The 19,099-nt window shown below is 44.4% G+C and overlaps 1 protein-coding gene across 2 annotated transcripts in view; it reads right to left on the bottom strand.

Moving 5' to 3' along the window:
• Positions 1–18,609, bottom strand: part of LOC137084886 (NACHT, LRR and PYD domains-containing protein 3-like) — a 61,970-nt gene extending 43,361 nt beyond the window's left edge. Inside the window, exons 1-5 of one of the 2 annotated variants that reach the window (XM_067451432.1) lie at positions 18,430–18,609; positions 14,228–14,324; positions 13,321–13,428; positions 8,560–8,673; positions 5,980–6,093 (exon numbers count right to left, since the gene is read on the bottom strand). In XM_067451432.1, the coding sequence (XP_067307533.1) occupies positions 5,980–6,093; positions 8,560–8,673; positions 13,321–13,428; positions 14,228–14,277 (386 nt within the window). In that variant the 5' untranslated portion in view covers positions 14,278–14,324; positions 18,430–18,609. The remainder of the gene's footprint in view (positions 1–5,979; positions 6,094–8,559; positions 8,674–13,320; positions 13,429–14,227; positions 14,325–18,429) is intronic. The other variant, XM_067451433.1, reaches the window with a different exon arrangement.
• Between the last annotated feature and the right edge of the window lie 490 nt (positions 18,610–19,099).

Below are 19,099 nucleotides of genomic sequence, written 5' to 3'. Positions count from 1 at the left end.
GATTATCAGGTTATCAGTTCAGTTCAATTCGATATCACGATGCATTGATGATGCACGCATTCTCATGTATACAATTTTGTCAATAAATACAAGTAGTCAGTTATATGAACTGAACCTTTAATTTTTCCTGCTCAAAGAAAACAAGCGTCTTAAATGTATCAAACATCAAACAAAACTGAAGTCTCCGGAATCCCACTGGGGTGTGTTTCCCATACAACAATGTAACTCACTGCTTAACTACCATAGTATGTTGTATTGTTGAAGAAATCAACTAGCTATTCATGACTGTTTCCCAAAACAGCATTGTCAATTCGGCGTCACTGTGAGGCTTCCCCTCTAAAAGAGCTGCATGTGGCACATCCGATGGGCACAAACACTGCTTGGTATGCTTGGGTTTTCAGTATGCTCAAGCAGCGTTTGCTGATGCGTCATGTTCCAACTGCGGGAATATGACCATTGCGGTGCTGTGATCGAGATTCGATGAGCTTCATAAAGAAGTATGAGTCCCCTCCGCCACACCCCAATCTACCGTCTCTACGGGAGGCAGTACCTTGGCTGGTGGCCAGGGTGATCTGAGGATAACGGTGTGGAACAAAGCCCTGACGCTCGCGTCTCGGGCCACACCCCCCTCTTGCGCACCGCAACCCTTGAGTGTCCAGGCTGAGAGCGCGGACCCGGTTCTAGCCCCCACTGCGTATTTTGTTTGGCGCTTGGGAGGATGACGCAATTTTGAGTCACCCCCGAAGATGGTGACTCTTCTGTGTTGCCGCCCTCGGGTGTGCCAGCATTGCCCGAGTCGGACCCGGAGCTGACAGCCATGCTGTCTCGGGTAGCCACGAGTCTCGGACTGGAGTGGAACACTCCGCCCTGTCCTGAGCGCTTGCGGCTGGACGATTGGTTCTTGGGGGCGCCGTACGCTGATGTCCGTCAGTCCCTGCCCCCAATTCCTTTCTTCCCCAAGCTGCATGAGGAGGTTGCACAGTCCTGGAAGTGGCCGTTGTCTTCCCATGACCATTCGGCGACCTCCTCCGCCATCTCTGTTCTCGATGGGGCCGCAGCCTAAGGGTACACTTTGGTCCCACCAGTCGAGCTTTGTGTTGCGATACAACTATGTCTGCAGAGCACTTCGACTTAGCGTGGTGATCCTAAGCACCCCTCCAAAGCCTGTAGATTCTCATCAACATTGGTGGTGAAATCCTACAGAGCTGCGGGGCAGGCTGCTGCCTGTTTGCATGTCATGGCAATTCTGCAGGTCTACCAGGCCCGGTTGACATGCACAAGGGTAGAGCTGATCTAGGGCTCATGGATGAGCTGCGTGCCGCCACCGACCTCGCCCTCCGGCGACGAAGGTGACCGGACACTCCCTGGGTCAGGTGATGTCCACAGCTGTGGTCCAGGAGCGATACCTGTGGCTTAAACTGGCTGAAATGGGGTACGGACAGTGGACATGGCCTCTTCGGTGGCGTGGTTGAAAACTTCGCCCAACATTTTTCACCCGCCCAGAAGCTGAGGCGATCAAGCATATTTTGCCCCGGGGGCCAGCTGCTGCCTCCACCCAGCCTCAGTAGTCTTAGATACTCTGCAGAGGGCACCCTTCGAGCCTTTGCGGTCAGTAGATCTAAAGTTCTTATCTATGAAGATGGCACTCCTGACCACATTGGCCTCCATCAAGAGGGTAGGGGACCTATAGGCATTTTCGGTTGAGGAAGCGTGCCTGGAGTTTGGGCCAGGCAATTCTCACGTGATCCTGAGAACCCAGCCTGGATATGTGCCAAAGGTTCCCACCACTCCGTTTAGAGACCAGGTGGTGAACCTGCAAGCGCTGCCTTTGGAGGCGGTAGACCCAGCCTTGGCACTGTCTGTCCATTAAGTGCTCTCCGCGCTTACGTAGACAGGACACAGTGTTCAGGACCTCAGACCACCTCTTTGTCTGTTATGGTGGGAAGCTGAAAGGGAAGGCTCTCTCAAAGCAAAGGCTGGCTCACTGGATAGTGGACACCATTGTTTTGGCTTACCAGATGCTGGGGCGTCCATGCCCCCTTGGGGTTAGGGCTCACTCCACCCGGAGTGTTGCCTCCTCTTGGGCTTTAGCGCATGGCGCTTTGCTAACAGACATCTGCAGATCTGCAGGCTGGGCGACACCTAACTCATTTACACGGTTTTACAATCTCCGAGTGGAGCCTGTGTCCGACTATGTACTCGCCTCCACTAGTGGCCGGTAATGGACTAGGCTCAGGTGTCTTCGCTTGCTCGCCATTCCACTCCACGGACTGGATATGTGCATTATTCCTCAGGTGAGCTTTCGGGAAGCCCTGAGCTCCTCCAGCACTGTTGATGCTGACACCAGTAAGTCTGCCCTATCTAGCCCAGACCTTTGTGTCCGGCCAGGTGCCTCCATGTTCATGGTTCCCCTCCGGGCAATCCCCACATGTGTATTTCCACCGTAAGCCTCCTTGAGCAGGTGTCTTCCCTTGGCAAGCTTACCACTCCCTGGGGTTAAACATCCACTTTCGGTTGGTACCCCAGTCTTCTTCCATATGCAGCCCTTAGCAGGTCATATGTGTACTCTCTAAGTCTGCCCCACGGGTAGGCATCTTGGTGCATATCTCCACCGGGAATATGCTTCCCAGTGTACCTTGGTAATTCTGTGATAAGTGGGAGTCGTTTGTCTGTACTACTACTACTACTACTAATAACAATAATAATTAATTACATTTATATAGCGCTTTTCTAGGTTCTCAAAGCGCTTTACATAAAGAAGGTCTCCTTAACCCCCACCAGTTTGCAGCATCCACCTGGATTATGCGACGGCAGCCATATTGCGCCAGAACGACCACCACACACCAGCTGACTGGTGGAGAGAAATGATTAAGCTAATCATTATATAGGGATTATTAGGAGGCCATGATGGACAGGGGTCAATGGGCAAATTTGGCCAGGATGCCGGGGTTACACCCCTACTCTTTATCGAAGGACATCCTGGAATTTTTAACGACCACAGAGAGTCAGGACCTTGGTTTAACGTCTCATCCAAAAGACGATGCTGTTTGGCAGTATAGTGTCCCCATCACTATACTGGGGTGTTAGGACCCACACAGACCACAGGGTGAGCACCCCCTGCTGGCCTCACTAACACCTCTACCAGCAGCTACCTGGTTTTCCCAGTTGGTCTCCCATCCAGATATTGACCAGGCTCAGCCCTGCTTAGCTTCAGTGGGAAACCAGTCTTGGGCTACAGGGTGATATGGCTGCTGGCATATGGTCTTACAACAGGGCACTCACGCTTATACAGGGCACTGGAAGACAGCTGAGTGGCATGACTACATTGGGACCCCTATTCGTCAGTCACTGACATTACTCGGAGTGACTGAACGAAAGCGAACGTTTCGGTTACGTATGTAACCCTCGTTCCCAAAGGAGGGAACGGAGACGTAACATCCCTTTGCCAAATCCGCTGTACCGCTTGAACCGCTTGAGTTCAGTCTTGGTTCCTAAGTAGGTACACATAATGCGATTATGGCAGCATACTTCCTTGTATACCCACGTGGGTAGGCAGAGTTACGCATGCAAAGTCTGCATGCCCATGGCATTGGCACTGCCATTGGCGTTTTCTAAAGATGATTGGCTTCTAAGCGAAACCCCCATTCGTCAGTCATTGACGTTACGTCTCCATTCCCTCCTCAGGGAACGAGGGTTGCATATGTAACCGAGATGTTTTGGGAAACACTGACTCTTTGAACTGTGTTGATAACAACGGAACTTGCAACCATAGTTGGCTAACAATGTTTTTGGGAAACGCACCCCTGAATGCCACAACAGAAGCGCTCTCTCATTCACGATCAGTTTTCCTTGCACCTGAATAGTCGAATACATGCACACACTGACATTAAAATGTCCATGGTGTGGAGTATCTCACATGAACACAGTCAGTTATGGCTTTTAAGTGTAGATAAACAGGTTGGTAATAACTGGATATGTGTCAGAATATTACGTCCATGCATTCAGCAGCCCAATATATCTGTCTGTCATTAATGTTAATCAACCGACTAACCAACCTACCGTATTTTCCGGACTATAAGTCGCACTTTTTTTCATAGTTTGGCTGGTCCTGCGACTTATAGTCAGGTGCGACTTATATATTAAATTTAATTCATACTGACTGACAAGAATAAACATATAGCCACGAGAATGCGCTCTATGCTGCTCCTGTAGCCTAATATTTACTTAAAGACAACAACTTAGAAAGACTGAACACAAACAAAATGCCCCCATAAAGAAAATCTTATTCTGCAAAATAGAAAACAGCATGTAGTAAAATATGCAGCGGAGAAAAATTCACACCGCGTTCGTCTCGCGCGGCTGAGCCTCTCCCATCTGTGGACTCGTTCCTTCAGCTCTGGCCATCTTGCTTACAGTCCGCAAGGAGCTTACTTTTTCTTCTTCATCACAGTTAAAGTAACCTCTGCTTTTCACCAGTCCCTTACAAGTTTCTCACTCACTTCAAACTTTCTTTCTCCTGCTCGGGTTATGCAGTAAAGCGGGCACGAGCAAGTGCACGCGAGCGGGTGCTGGCATGCGCGCGCGGCTCCCGCTCTGCCCTAATGCGACTTATAGTCCAGTGCGACTTATATATGTTTTTTTTCCTCGTCATGACGCATTTTTTGACTGATGCGACTTATACTCCGGAGCGACTTATAGTCCGGAAAAATACGGTAACGGTACTGTAGGCCTATCTGTAAAAAGATTTTTCTTAAATGTACTATTGTTTTTGTAATTTGCTAATTTGCTTATTTGTTCTTTTATATAGCCTAACAATCATAACTCATATTATATTCAATTTCTCATATTAGCCTATGCTCATATTGCCCACACCTTGCCCACCTGCACACACCAACTGAAATACAGTGTAGTCTTGATTTAAGTGGTCATCTGCATTTGAAAGTTTGAAAGGGTTGTAAAGCTTCTAAATCAAGTAAAATAATTTAAAATCAAAAAATTTAAGCATGCCAAAGTCAACTTTAATCATATCAAATCGCAAAATTGTGGCCAGTGAAAATGCTGAGTGGCTAGTAACTTTGGAAAATCACTAGCCACAGTGGCTGGAGAGCAAAAAATAATAATGTCAAGCCCTGATTAAAAGTAAAGTCGCAGGAGCTCAACATACAATTATTTTCATTAAAAGTGAAGAAACTGAATAATCTTACCAGTACCAGTCTTGAAGATCGGATTTATTTCCGTTTTGCAGAGATACATGTATGTGCCCAAGTGTAAATAAAATTGTTTTGATAAATCAGATAGCTTTGATTTACACACAGTGCACGTCTTCTCCAGGTCGTGCTTACCAGGTTGTTTATTAAAGCTGAAGTGTGCCCAGATGTCAGCTTTTAAAGTAATTGGAGCATTTTTAATTACTCTCAATTAAACTACAAATATTTTCCTATCTGGTCATAAATTATATTTTTATTTTGCGTTCTAAATATGTAGGTGTAAGGCTAATGAGGATGTTATATATCGAACAACATGCTGATTCAGGTGATACTAGGTCTGTCATTTAACATGCATTGGATTGCAAATCAAACGTTTAAGTTGTAGCTATAAAAATCAGTGCTAGGGGCTTGTTGTGACATTGTGAATTTAATTTGTTCTCTCTGGTGGCTCAAGAATTGCACTTCTTTATTTGATGAATATTGTCTTTATATCTTTGTACATCCATGAGTAGAGTTGTAATTTGCAGCATAAAGCACCTTTTTGGAACAGTACTCTTGGTGTGAAACATCACTGATCTGATCAGACACTGTGTAGCTTTCAACAAATTAGAAACAGCAGTTAGAAATATCTGCTCAATTTTACACTTACAATTTTACAAAATCTTCTCTTACATTACTTAATTCATTGCTATAATTAGATTGACTGACTGACTGATTGCCTTTCATTCAAAAATATCATAGTATAGGCATCATTTTAATAAAAATGATATACCTGAGATCAGGTGGTTTGTCTCCACTCTTAAACTTTAGTGGTTCACCCATAGACCAGTTACTCTTCATAGACACACAGCTGGACTCTGGGCTTGAGCTCCTCTGCTGGACCGAACTGGAACAAAGAGCAGATTCAGTTTTAATCCTTTTTTAATGGATGTATTCATCCAAAATGGCATTAAGTCTCTTTTGTTTAGTTAACACAAAACAAGTAACATAAAAAAGCATACAGACTTGCAAACTTATATAACTAGTTTGCTGCGCAAGTTTTCTGTCTAACTCCATTACATAAAGGTGGACAAAAATCTCAATTACCATCAATCTCCATGACATTCCCTGATATCACTGACTGACTGTTTGATAAATGTTGATTCTGTGAGAATTTGCCAGGCATAAGGTCCAGACAGAACACGACTACACGAAAATGACTGGCCAATGAGCCAAATAAACTAAGTGCTCAACAAAACACATGAGACAAGAGCACACAGCGAGGGGATGAACATGAATGAACCTGTGCGCTCACAAGTTTACACTTGCATATAATCTGAGGTAAGGGCCCTGACCTCAGAATTTTGCCCGAAACCAAAGTAACCCCCACCACAATTCCAGACTCCTAGTTAAGAGTGAGGAGGTGGGGTAGTGGAGGGATGCTGGAAAACTGTCATGGGACAGAAGTCGACTGTATAACTCATATTGTGCTAATTGAGTAGATTAACTGAACAAGCTCCTGTAGAACTTTGTTAATTATTTAAAAATGTAGAGTTTTCAAGCAATCTATCCATCATCCATCCATCATCTTCCGCTTATCTGGGGCTGGGTCGTGGGGGCAACAGTCTAAGCAGAGACGCCCAGACTTCCCTCTCCCTAGCCACATCCTCCAGCTCCTCCAGGGGAGCCCTGAAGCGTTCCCAGGCCAGCCGGGACACATAATCCCTCCAGCGTGTCCTAGGTCTTCCCCGGGGCCTCCTCCCAGTGGGGCGTGCCTGGATCACCTCCCCGGGAAGGCGTCCAGGAGGCATCCGAAATAGATGTCCGAGCCACCTCAACTGGCTCCTCTTGATGTGGACGACCAACAGCTCTACTCTGAGCGCCTCTCGAGTGACCAAGATTCTCACCCTTTCTCTAAGGGAGCACCCAGCCACCCTGCGGAGAAAGCTCATTTCAGCCGCCTGTATCCGGGATCTTGTCCTTTCGATCATGACCCACAGCTCATGACCATAGGTGAGAATAGAAACGTAGATTGACCGGTAAATCAAGAGCTTCGTTTTACAGCTCAGCTCCTTCTTTATCACCATTACTGCAGAAGCTGCACCAATCCGTCTGTCAATCTCCCGTTCCATCCTTCCCCCACTTGTAAACAAGACCCCAAGATGCCTGAACAAGTCTGACTTGCTGCCGGCAATGCGGACCAAGCTTCAGGGACCAAACAGCCCTAAGCAGGGGGCCCCGGACCCCATTCTCCCAAAGCACTTCCTCCACAGGACGCCATGAGGAACACAGTCAAATGGCTTCTCAAAATCCACAAAACACATGTGGATTGGTTGAGCAAACTCCCATGAACCCTCCAGCACCCTGGAAACCATATCGTACTGGTCCAGTGTTCCACAACCGAGACGAAAACCACACTGTTCCTCCTGAATCCGAGGTTCCACTATCGGCTGAATTCTCCAGTACCCTGGCATAGACTTTGTTGGGGAGGCTGAGAAGTGTGATCCCCCTGTAGTTGGAACACACTCCCCGGTCCACCCTGGGTTCACCACCCTGGTCTGCCAGTCCAGAGGCAATGTCCCCAACTGCTACGCGATGCTGCAGAGGCGTGCGTGTCAGCCAAGACAGCCCCACAACATCCAGAGACTTGAGGTACTCAGGGTGGATCTCATCCACCCCCGGTGCCTTGCCACCGAGGAGCTTTTTAACTACTTCTATGACGTCAGCCCAGGTGATGGATGATTCCTCCTCTGAGCCCATAGCCATTGGTGGGATTGAGGAGATCCTCAAAGTATTCCTTCCTCCCTCCGACGATATCCCCAGTTAAGGTCAACAACTGCCCATCTCCACTGTAAACAGTGTTGGTAGGACACTGCTTCCCCCTCTTGAGGCATCGAATTAAGCGCATCCTTATGTATACAATTTTGTCAATACATACAGTCAGATATATGAACTGAACCTTTCATTTTACCTATAAAAATGTTTTCATTGTAGCTATAAAAGTCAGTGCTAGGGGCTTGTTGTGACATTGTGAATTTAATTTGTTCTCTCTGGTGGCTCAAGAATTGCACTTCTTTATTTGATGAATATTGTCTTTATATCTTTGTGCACTAATGAGTAGAGTTGTAATTTGCAGCATAAAGCACCTTTATGGAACAGTACTCTTGGTGTGAAACATCACTGATCTGATCAGACACTGTGTAGCTTTCAACAAATCAGAACCAGCAGTTAGAAATATCTGCTCAATTTTACACTTACAATTTTACAAAATCTCCTCTTACATTACTTAATTCATTAGATTGACTGAATGACTGATTGCCTTTCATTTAAAAAATATCGTACTATAGGCATCATTTTAATACAAATGATATACCTGAGATCAGGTTGTTTATCTCCACTCTTAAACTTTAGTGGTTCACCCATAGACCAGTTACTCTTCATAGACACACAGCTGGACTCTGGGTTTGAGCTCCTCTGCTGGACCGAACTGGAACTGGGGGGGGGGGGGGGGGGGTGAAATGCTGTTTCATGCATACTGAGCTTTTTACACTGTTAAAGACTTGGATTCCCATCCTAAACAGACAAAGTTTCAAAAACTAATGTTGGACGTTTGATGGAGTATTTCTGTGTCAAAAATACTCCTTCCGGTTTCTCACAAGTTTCAGAGAGTTTTTTTCGAGTATGGCTCGGGTTGACGTTAGTAAGAGCGGAAGGTCCTTGTATGGGCCGTACGGGCTCTTCTCCCGGTAGGGTGCGCGTGACTAGAGCGAGAGAGGAAATGCACGCCCATAAACACTCTTTCAAGGTGCAGATCCAGTCATCCGTGAACACTTCTGACGCGCCCTATGGTTGTGCCGCACTCCACTTTATTCCTATGGGTGACGTCGAGTGACTTCAACGCTTCAGCACAGCATTCCCGGAAGGCAGCGCTGCATTTGAACCGATTTGAACGCAGAAATGACGGGAAGCTTCACAACATCGCTTCAGTCACTTCGCAAAGTAGATCTCCACCGTTCACTGCTGTCAGGACTTCACCAAATCATACCAAAAAGTGTGTTTTTGACAGAGTGGTCCCAGCGATAAAGGTTTGGTCCTGCTTTGGAAGCAGGCGGTGAGTAAAACTGCTTCAAATGTCTGTACTCTTGGCTATCGTCACGTGAGTAAACATCAGTAAACGACATGATCACGTGCTTCGTCATTCAAATGCGCTAACGGACTTCATTGTTGTTCTCTGTATAACGTTACACTATTCTGACGTGCAAAACCGTTTTGCTTGCTACTGCTAAGGTTTAGTCGCATACAATAGTCCATAAACCGAATCATGTCCTCATAAACTGCGAGTAAACACATACAAATGTTGACAGGCCACTAAATACAGTACATACCACAGAGACGGACGTCCTGCTGTTGCTGTTTCTCCTGTTCAATTTATTTCAGCCTCCGAATTTGATTCTGGATCATATCTATTAGCTGAGATAGATAGCGATGGGCTTCTCCACGCTTGAGGACGTCACCGCTTTGCGCTCGTCATTCTTTAGCTCCGCCCACTCGATACGCCTCCAGGCGCTCGTTTTTTTCCGGAAAGTCTATATTTCTTTTATAAATATAATAAAACTAAAGACTTTTCGGAGATATGAAGGATGCAATACTACTCTATAGGTACTCAAGATTGACATGAGATTGACTGAAACTGAGTGTTTCACCCCCCCTTTAAGTCTCTTGTGTGTATAGTTAACACTATGTTGATACATGTTCATTTTAGTTTTAAAACAAACTATAATAAAAAAAAGCATACAGACTTGCAAACTTTGAACTGTAGAACTGTGTCTGAACCCCAACACTGAACCGAAACTGAACTAGACAGACGTGTCTGAATTTGTTCACCGCATTCCACACACACACATACCGTATCATGCAGTTGAAAGACAAAACTGTAACACCCACACAAATACAAGACCATAGAAGTGTCAGAGCTCTGCCACCAAACGAAAGGGCCTTTCACAATAAAGGATCTGAATACATGAAGCGATAACAAAATTTACTCTACTAAGATCTCTACTAAGCTAGTGTGAAAGGGCATTAAGAATAAACCAGACCGAAGTGACAGAACCCTGACATCTGTGCACGTAATGTTCCCTTGTCATAGTCTATGAAATGTGTGGCTATAACTTTTGATTATGTGATTAGGTTTGATTCATGTAATTTTTTTTGTTCTTTCCTGTAAAATTTGTAGAATAATCTGTATATCAAGTAGGCTATGTTTGGTACCTAAGTAATCGTGTTTTAATTTCCTGAATGTTGAAATATAGTGTATTTGAGTAATCAGCTTAGTATTATTGATATAAACGCTGAGTTCTAAAATGTAGCTTCAATTTATGATATGCAAATACTTAACCACCTAAAACTGTTGTGTCAGGATCTCAAGGAGTGCCAATCTGAGTGACCCACTATGTGATCCCACCGCTGCTCACCTTTCATTAAAGACCCACAGACTAACGGCCATTTCACACATACTCCGTTGGCCGTGGGTATGCGGTGCATATTTTTTTAGGTACCCATGTTAACGGATATATGTCACAATTATGTTCTGTCCTGTAGTCACCTGTGCTCGTTTGTCTGATTAGTTTATCTCCACATGTGTCTGATTAGTTCCCTCATCTCCCTTGTGTATTTATACTCCCCATTCTGTCCAGTCCTTCGTCGGTTATTGTTGTGTTTGTACGTATGATTACTGTTTGAAGTAAAGTCTATGTTGAACCCTCATCTCCGGTGTTGTACTCTTCCTACTCCTCCTCATCTTCAACCAACCGTGACAGAATAACCGACGCTCCAAGTGAGTAAAAAAGATGGACTCACCCCTGCTGAAACTCCTTCTCTGCCCCGAGAGCTGGCCGTATCTGGACTACCTGGCCTTGATAATCCAGAGCGACGGTCTCTCACCTGCAGCCAGCGATCCCAAAGTGCCCATGGAGGTTAGCCGGGAGTGGAAGGACAAGAAAGCACCGGAGTCGATGCAGGCGAGTCATTTCAACTCAGAGCCGGGAGCGAACATAGACCTGATAGATCTGGGGTCCGCGGATCCTTTTCCCACCCTAGTCCCCACCCTATCATCTTCATAATCATCTTCTTCGCCAGTCCCGTCTTGTAATCCTCTGCCTGTGTCCTCATCTGTCCTCATCCCTTCTCCATCGCTGGCTGTGGCCAGCCCCCTTGATCCGTCGGCACCACTGGTGTCATTCAGCTCCTCGGCTCTGCCACTGCCGCTCATTCCGTGCAGCTCATCCTCGCCTCGGGCTTTCCTGCCAGCAGCTCAGGTAGAGTCCCCGGCTACACCTCAGGCCTCCAGGCCCATCTCTCCATCTCGGCCGGTCAGCCCGTCACCATCACCTCGGCTCACCACTCCTTCATCGTCTCTGCGGCCCGTCTACCCAGAAACGCCGCTGGGCTCCCTCGTCTCTCCAGGTCAGCCTCCGGCGGTCAACGCTCAGCCTAAGCCTTGGACTTCCAGGATTCAGGCTGCACCCTGCACCCCTCCGGCGTCAGCAGGCTCCTCCCTTCCTCCAGCCTCCCTGTCGGCCTCCCTCGCCACATCGTCGTTCTGGTCATCCGGACCCACGTCATCGTCTCAGTTACGTGAGCCAGCAGCTCGGCGCCAGGCTTCCAGGCCTAAGATGTCGCCCTGGTCCGTCCGCCACTCGGTTTCGCCGGTTCCTCACCTCACCATGGTTCCGCCTCTGCCGATCGGTCCAAGGGTTCCGTCCGCCCTGGCAGTCAGGACTCCGCCTTGGATCCTCCCACTGTCAGCGCCACCATGGTATTGGTGCCCGCCTACTCCAGAACTCTGCCCATTACCAGCCTCACGCCCTCCACCGAAGCCTCCATCCCTTTTTATGCATCTTCTTCTTCACGGCGCGAGGACGCGCCTTTTCTAGGGGGGTGTAATGTCACAATTATGTTCTGTCCTGTCGTCACCTGTGCTTGTTTGTCTGATTAGTTTATCTCCACATGTGTCTGATTAGTTCCCTCATCTCCCTTGTGTATTTATACTCCCCATTCTGTCCAGTCCTTCGTCGGATATTGTTGTGTTTGTACATATAGTTACTGTTTGAAGTAAAGTCTGTGTTGAACCCTCATCACCAGTGTTGCACTCTTCCGACTCCTCCTCATCTTCAACCAACCGTGACAATATAAAGTAATTAATTGAATAAAACGTTGTTTAAATGGGACCCGCTTTATATTAGGTGGCCTTAACTACTATCTACTAACATTGTAATTAATCATTTGATACAATGCACTTATTGTGTACATACATGTTTTTACATTGTACCTACATTTTAAAAAAATACCTGCATGTAATTATGTCTGTAATTAATTTCTGTAGTTACATTTGTTATTACACAGTTGGCACTTCCCTTACACCGAACCCTGCCCTTAAACTCACACATACCACCACACCTTACCCTAACTCTACCCGTATCCCAGCTTAATATCAGCAAAAGTGTTTTGCAATACAATTTGAACACAATAAATACATTGTACTTATTTTTTGATGTAAGTACATAGCACTTAAGGCCACCTAATATAAACGTGGGGCCCAAAAAAATTATGGATTTGAAATAAAAATAATGAATAAATGTTGTGCTTTTGGTATACAGCCGCGGATCAGTTACACACTGCAACAGAAGCATATGTTAAAGCACAACAGCACATGCGGCTCCTGCATTGCATACACACCGCAACACACACTGCATACGGACTGTGTGAGAAATAGGCGTAATGTGTTTTTCTTTCTTTTAGTGTTTGTGTGTCTTAGTGTAGTCAATAAAGTTTTGTTTGTATTCACATATTGGTTTTATTTTCACAAATTTAGGTCACTGGTTCGGTCATATTCATACTATCATGCCCAGAATATCAATTTCATCAATATTAAATTGTTACTGTTTCTGGACAAAACAGTGATAATTTAATAAAACTGATAGATATTTGTTTAAAAGATTCAGTGGATTAATAAATTGATTAATTATCTGAAACTGATTCCTTCAAGTTTCCCAAATATATCAAGTAATTATAATTAATACTAATTCATATTTTTAACTTTCTCAATGCTTTATATTGAAAATAATACTATAAGCACCTAAAATCCGGGCATGTGTTTCCAAACTTTAGTGGTTCACCCATAGACCAGTTACTCTTCATAGACACACAGCTGGACTCTGGGCTTGAGCTCCTCTGCTGGACCGAACTGGAACAGAGAACAGATTCAGTTTAATCCTTTAGATTACTGTGATCGTTCTTTATAATCAGAACTATATTGATTAATGCAAATACATCCATTGTTTATCAAAAAGCACTTTGTTTTAATTTTAATATTAAAGGAGTGGTTCCGTGTTTTTTTCTAGGCTTGGTTGTGTTTATGGGGCGCAGTATAACATGTCTAACACTTCTTCTTTTTTAAACACCGTATTTTTCTTCTATTCTCCCTTTATTCCACTCCGCTGTCTCCACTGTCCTTTGAACGGCTCGTCTGCTTCCTGCTTCTCTGAAGCCCCTCCCTCTGAAAAACGCAATGGTCTTAGATTGGTCAGATGGCCAAATGTAGTTTCCTGTATTTTGATTGGCTGAAGTGCCAAGTACAGGTTGTCCTGGAAACGCCACGCCCCTTACCATTACGGGCAGAAGTCACATCTGCGGAGACTAGCGAGGGTTTATGATGTCACCAACCCAGGAAGAAGCTTGTTGTAGTCCAAACCGGCCGTTTTTGTAGGCAATAAACTGCCGTAACTTTAAAAGACAATATCTCCGTTTGCATTGAACTTTCAGCGCTGGAACTTTGCAGATACTGTTTATGCTCAAGCAGCGACATTACACACTAACTAAAGTTACAAAAGTCAAATCGCATGACACCACCGCTTTAAAACATAATAGGCTACTATTTATTTTCTGTAAACTGTTTCTGTCATCTGTGTGTGTGTGTGTGTGGGGGGGGGGGGGGTCTTTTTCTGTGATGTAACACAATATTTATCAGTGTGTGTTGAAAGTACCTGCATCCTGGAGAGAAATCTCCACCTGTGGATCCTTGTGGATCAGCCATGATGAAGCTGCAGGAGAATCTGATGAGTTTGATCTCCTCCACGGACTCTGAATGAACAAACATCAGACACTAAATTAAATGATTACATTAAACATCCTTCATCATTTATCTGCACATTTGGATTGTGTGAGGAAAGGATCATGTGACTGTGTGAACTCAAGCTCAGTCACTCATGATTACACATCTGCTGTTAAACCTCTGAAGAATCACAGACATCACCAAACACAAAAGAAACCCTTTATTAAAGATTTCATATCAGACAAACAATCACTCAAAATGTCCATCGAGCCTTTCCATCGAATGGATAACATTTCAGTCCCCAGGACATTGTGTGTATAAATTTGCATGGAAATTAACTCTAAAATACATTTTATTATTAAGCAAAGTGTCCTGAACATTAATCTTGCTGCAAATGTAAAATATAACATTTAAAACATTAATAAAAGAGATGTTAAACACTGAGAACACTAAAAAATAGCATGTGTTACATGTCTCCTCTGGTATCTAAATCTAAACTTTATCATGAAGTATTATCGTTTAGAAATCTTTTTTTTTTTTTGCATTGTTGTGGGACTCCATTAGCCTGAATGCCAGACGAACTTAGCCCCGCCCACAATTTTTTTAAAGTCGGCGGTTCGGTCTGGCCTCGCTCCATAGAGGAGTAATTATTCCCGAACAGAAACTGACCAATGAGATCATCAGGGCGGGCTTTAGCCGATGACGGACAGATGATCAACAGAAACTGACCAATGAGATCATCAGGGCGGGCTTTAGCCGATGACGGACAGATGATCAACAGAAACTGACCAATGAGATCATCAGGGCGGGCTTTAGCCGATGACGGACAGATGATCAACAGAAACTGACCAATGAGATCATCAGGGCGGGCTTTAGCCGATGACGGACAGATGATCAACAGAAACTGACCAATGAGATCATCAGGGCGGGCTTTAGCCGATGACGGACAGATGATCAACAGTAACTGACCAATGAGATCATTAGGGCGGGCTTTAGCCGATGACGGACAAATGATCAACAGTAACTGACCAATGAGATCATCAGGGCAGGCTTTAGCCGATGATGGACAGATGATCCACAGAAACTGACCAATGAGATCATCAGGGCGGGCTTTAGCCGATGACGGACAGATGATCAACAGTAACTGACCAATGAGATCATCAGGGCGGGCTTTAGCCGATGACGGACAGATGATCAACAGTAACTGACCAATGAGATCATCAGGGCGGGCTTTAGCCGATGACGGACAGATGATCAACAGAAACTGACCAATGAAATCATCAGGGCGGGCTTTAGCCGATGACGGACAGATGATCAACAGTAACTGACCAATGAGATCATCAGGGCAGGCTTTAGCCGATGATGGACAGATGATCCACAGAAACTGACCAATGAGATCATCAGGGCGGGCTTTAGCCGATGACGGACAGATGATCAACAGAAACTGACCAATGAGATCATCAGGGCGGGCTTTAGCCAATGACGGACAGATGATCAACAGAAACTGACCAATGAGATCATCAGGGCGGGCTTTAGCCGATGACGGACAGATGATCAACAGAAACTGACCAATGAGATCATCAGGGCGGGCTTTAGCCGATGACGGACAGATGATCAACAGAAACTGACCAATGAGATCATCAGGGCGGGCTTTAGCCGATGACGGACAGATGATCAACAGTAACTGACCAATGAGATCATTAGGGCGGGCTTTAGCCGATGACGGACAAATGATCAACAGTAACTGACCAATGAGATCATCAGGGCAGGCTTTAGCCGATGATGGACAGATGATCCACAGAAACTGACTAATGAGATCATCAGGGCGGGCTTTAGCCGATGACGGACAGATGATCAACAGTAACTGACCAATGAGATCATCAGGGCGGGCTTTAGCCGATGACGGACAGATGATCAACAGTAACTGACCAATGAGATCATCAGGGCGGGCTTTAGCCGATGACGGACAGATGATCAACAGAAACTGACCAATGAAATCATCAGGGCGGGCTTTAGCCGATGACGGACAGATGATCAACAGTAACTGACCAATGAGATCATCAGGGCGGGCTTTAGCCGATGACGGACAGATGATCAACAGAAACTGACCGATGAAATCATCAGGGCGGGCTTTAGCTGATGACGGACAGATGATCAACAGAAACTGACCAATGAGATCATCAGGGCGGGCTTTAGCCGATGACGGACAGATGATCAACAGAAACTGACCAATGAGATTATCAGGGCGGGCTTTAGCCGATGATGGACAGATGATCAACAGAAACTGACCAATGAGATCATCAGGGCGGGCTTTAGCCGATGACGGACAGATGATCAACAGTACCGTAATCATCACGTCATCAAAGGGGCTTGGGTTATATTTGTTTGAATCCTAAACGGAGAGCTTGTTTGTGTCTGCATCACCTTCACTATTTCTCTCTGAAATGATGATCATGTTGGGTAAGTACTCTGAGTATCATTAAATTATTTTATTTTTTTACAACACCGGCAAAGCCAGCGCTCGTGCAGACAGGGTTGCCAAGTTTTTACAACAAAACCCGCCAACTACTAGCCCTAAACAATCACTTCTCGGGGGGTTCTCCAGGGAAAAAATTACGTTTGGGGGTAAAATGTGTGTTATTTTGTCAAGGTTGTTGCTAAAATTCACACTCATGGGTCTATATATCACATAATAGTCGCTTCAACCCGCGGACATAGAAAACAACCAGCGGAGAAAACGCGGACTTGGCAACACAGTGCAGTTGAGCTCTGTTGACATTTGACAATGTGTCGCTCCGCTGCTCTGATTGGTTGTCGGTCTGTCCAATCGAGGTCTTTCCTGGTTGGGTTGAAACACGCCCCATAATCACAGCCCAATGAGCATCAGACTCATATTCTGACTAGAGCTGAGTATGACCACGTCAGGCTAGTACTCCATTACATCTATGCTTAAAAAAAAATCATTAAAAAATCCATAATATATTATATAAAATACACATTTTAGTCACTACCCTTTCACTCAGTCCTGTTACTCTCACATATTGCCCCCTCTAAAAACGTGGAAAATGCCACTAAAGGAGCGTTTCAACAGGAAGGTGCATCATCTGGATCTTATGTAGCCCATGGGAAGGCCAAAAGTAAGTCTTCTCATTTGTATTGCTCTATATTTGATGAAATTGTAACTTTGACTATCTCATTGTACTATGTTACCTAAATTATTTCTTAGAGGTTATTTGTTTATTTTAAAGATATTAACTCTAGGTAAATCACTACAATTTGCTCGTTGTCCTCACACACACCAAGGAAAGGAGCGAGACATACCAGCAACCCTCTCTTTTAACCCTTTTTGTCTTTTCTTCCATCTCTCCTTCCTTCTCGCTCTCTCCTTCTTTCTCTTTCCACCTCCTTCGCTGTGTGTCAAGTACTATTAGCACATAGTGCATCCCTTCAACACAGACATCTCACACACATGGACACACGGCTATGTGTACTCTCCCTCTCACACACACATGGACTCACATATGGACACTCATTCCTGTTACAAAATGTTACTTTTTTTCTTTAAAAAAAAATAGTTAAACCACTGTTTTTATCAGTTTTGCTTAGTCCATCATTTACACAATTGTTTAATAAATCAAAATATTAACAAATATAAACTTGTGGCTTCAGTCTTCTTTAAAATAAAATAAAAAGTATTTGTGTTGTTTTTTTGTTGTTGTTGTTTTTAAATACACCTTGTCTTCATATAGAGTGTTATTTAGTCACAGATATTAATTATTTGAAGATATATAACCAATAATCATCACTTTCTTGAAGGGAAAACAAAGGAATTAATTGACATGGTTTTAAACATGCTAGCTTTTTAAACCGCACATGAGTTTTAGTAACAGGACTGAAAAAACATGCACCCATCCTCTGTTTCGAAACCTTGTAAAAAATTAAATAAAGTTACCTGAGATTGACCAAAACACATTTTGAAGAGTTGAATATGTGTAGTATTGATTCAGTGTTGAAAAAAAGAATAATAATAAAGTTTAATTTTGAGTTTACAACAAGCAAATGTCACCTATTCGCTGGAATGGCTCCTCCAGAGATTGATATTAATATGAGGAAGTCACACACATGAACACTCACCTCGATCAAACTTTTACAAGGTTCAGCTTCTCCGATCCTCCAGCTTTAGCATCAGAAAGATACACGGACATTTCTTCGACAAACGTTTCTTCTAAAGCCATTAAAGCACTGTTTTTTCCGTATCGTATTCGTATTTTACCTGTTTAAATTAGCGACAGGAGAACTCTAACTGACGTTCACTTTACATTTGGGACGAGAGAGAGAGAGAGAGAGAGAGAACCTGAGAGAGAGATGGGGGGGGGGGGGGGGGGCTGAATCCGAAATTCAATATGTAGAAATCCCGAATGTAACACAAATAACAAAAACACAACAAAAGTATGGCGGTAGTTTTGGTACATTATTCCAAACAGATTGTTATTCACAAATAAATGTAAAGAGATTCACAAAAATTAAATACATTCATAAATAAATATAATGACATTTGTGAAAAACAAAACAATCCCACACATATATTTCTCAGACCCCTCGTCTTTTCGACACAGCGCCTCCTGCTGTCCTGAAGATCATATAACACCCTTATCCAAACAGGATGCAATATTACGGTGTCGTTTCATTTCAAGTTTTCCAAATACATTTACACAAAATTACGATTTTGCTAACATATTTGCATTCCCCAAAAATATCGATGTGTTCTCTGACTAACAAATTACAGTAGCTAGTTTTTTTTCAG

The sequence above is a fragment of the Pseudorasbora parva genome, chromosome 8, assembly GCF_024679245.1.
Source record: "Pseudorasbora parva isolate DD20220531a chromosome 8, ASM2467924v1, whole genome shotgun sequence".
NCBI classification, from domain to species: Eukaryota; Metazoa; Chordata; class Actinopteri; order Cypriniformes; family Gobionidae; genus Pseudorasbora; species Pseudorasbora parva.
The sequence above is the reverse complement of the archived record's forward strand: the minus strand, read 5'-3'. Positions and strand labels throughout refer to the sequence as shown.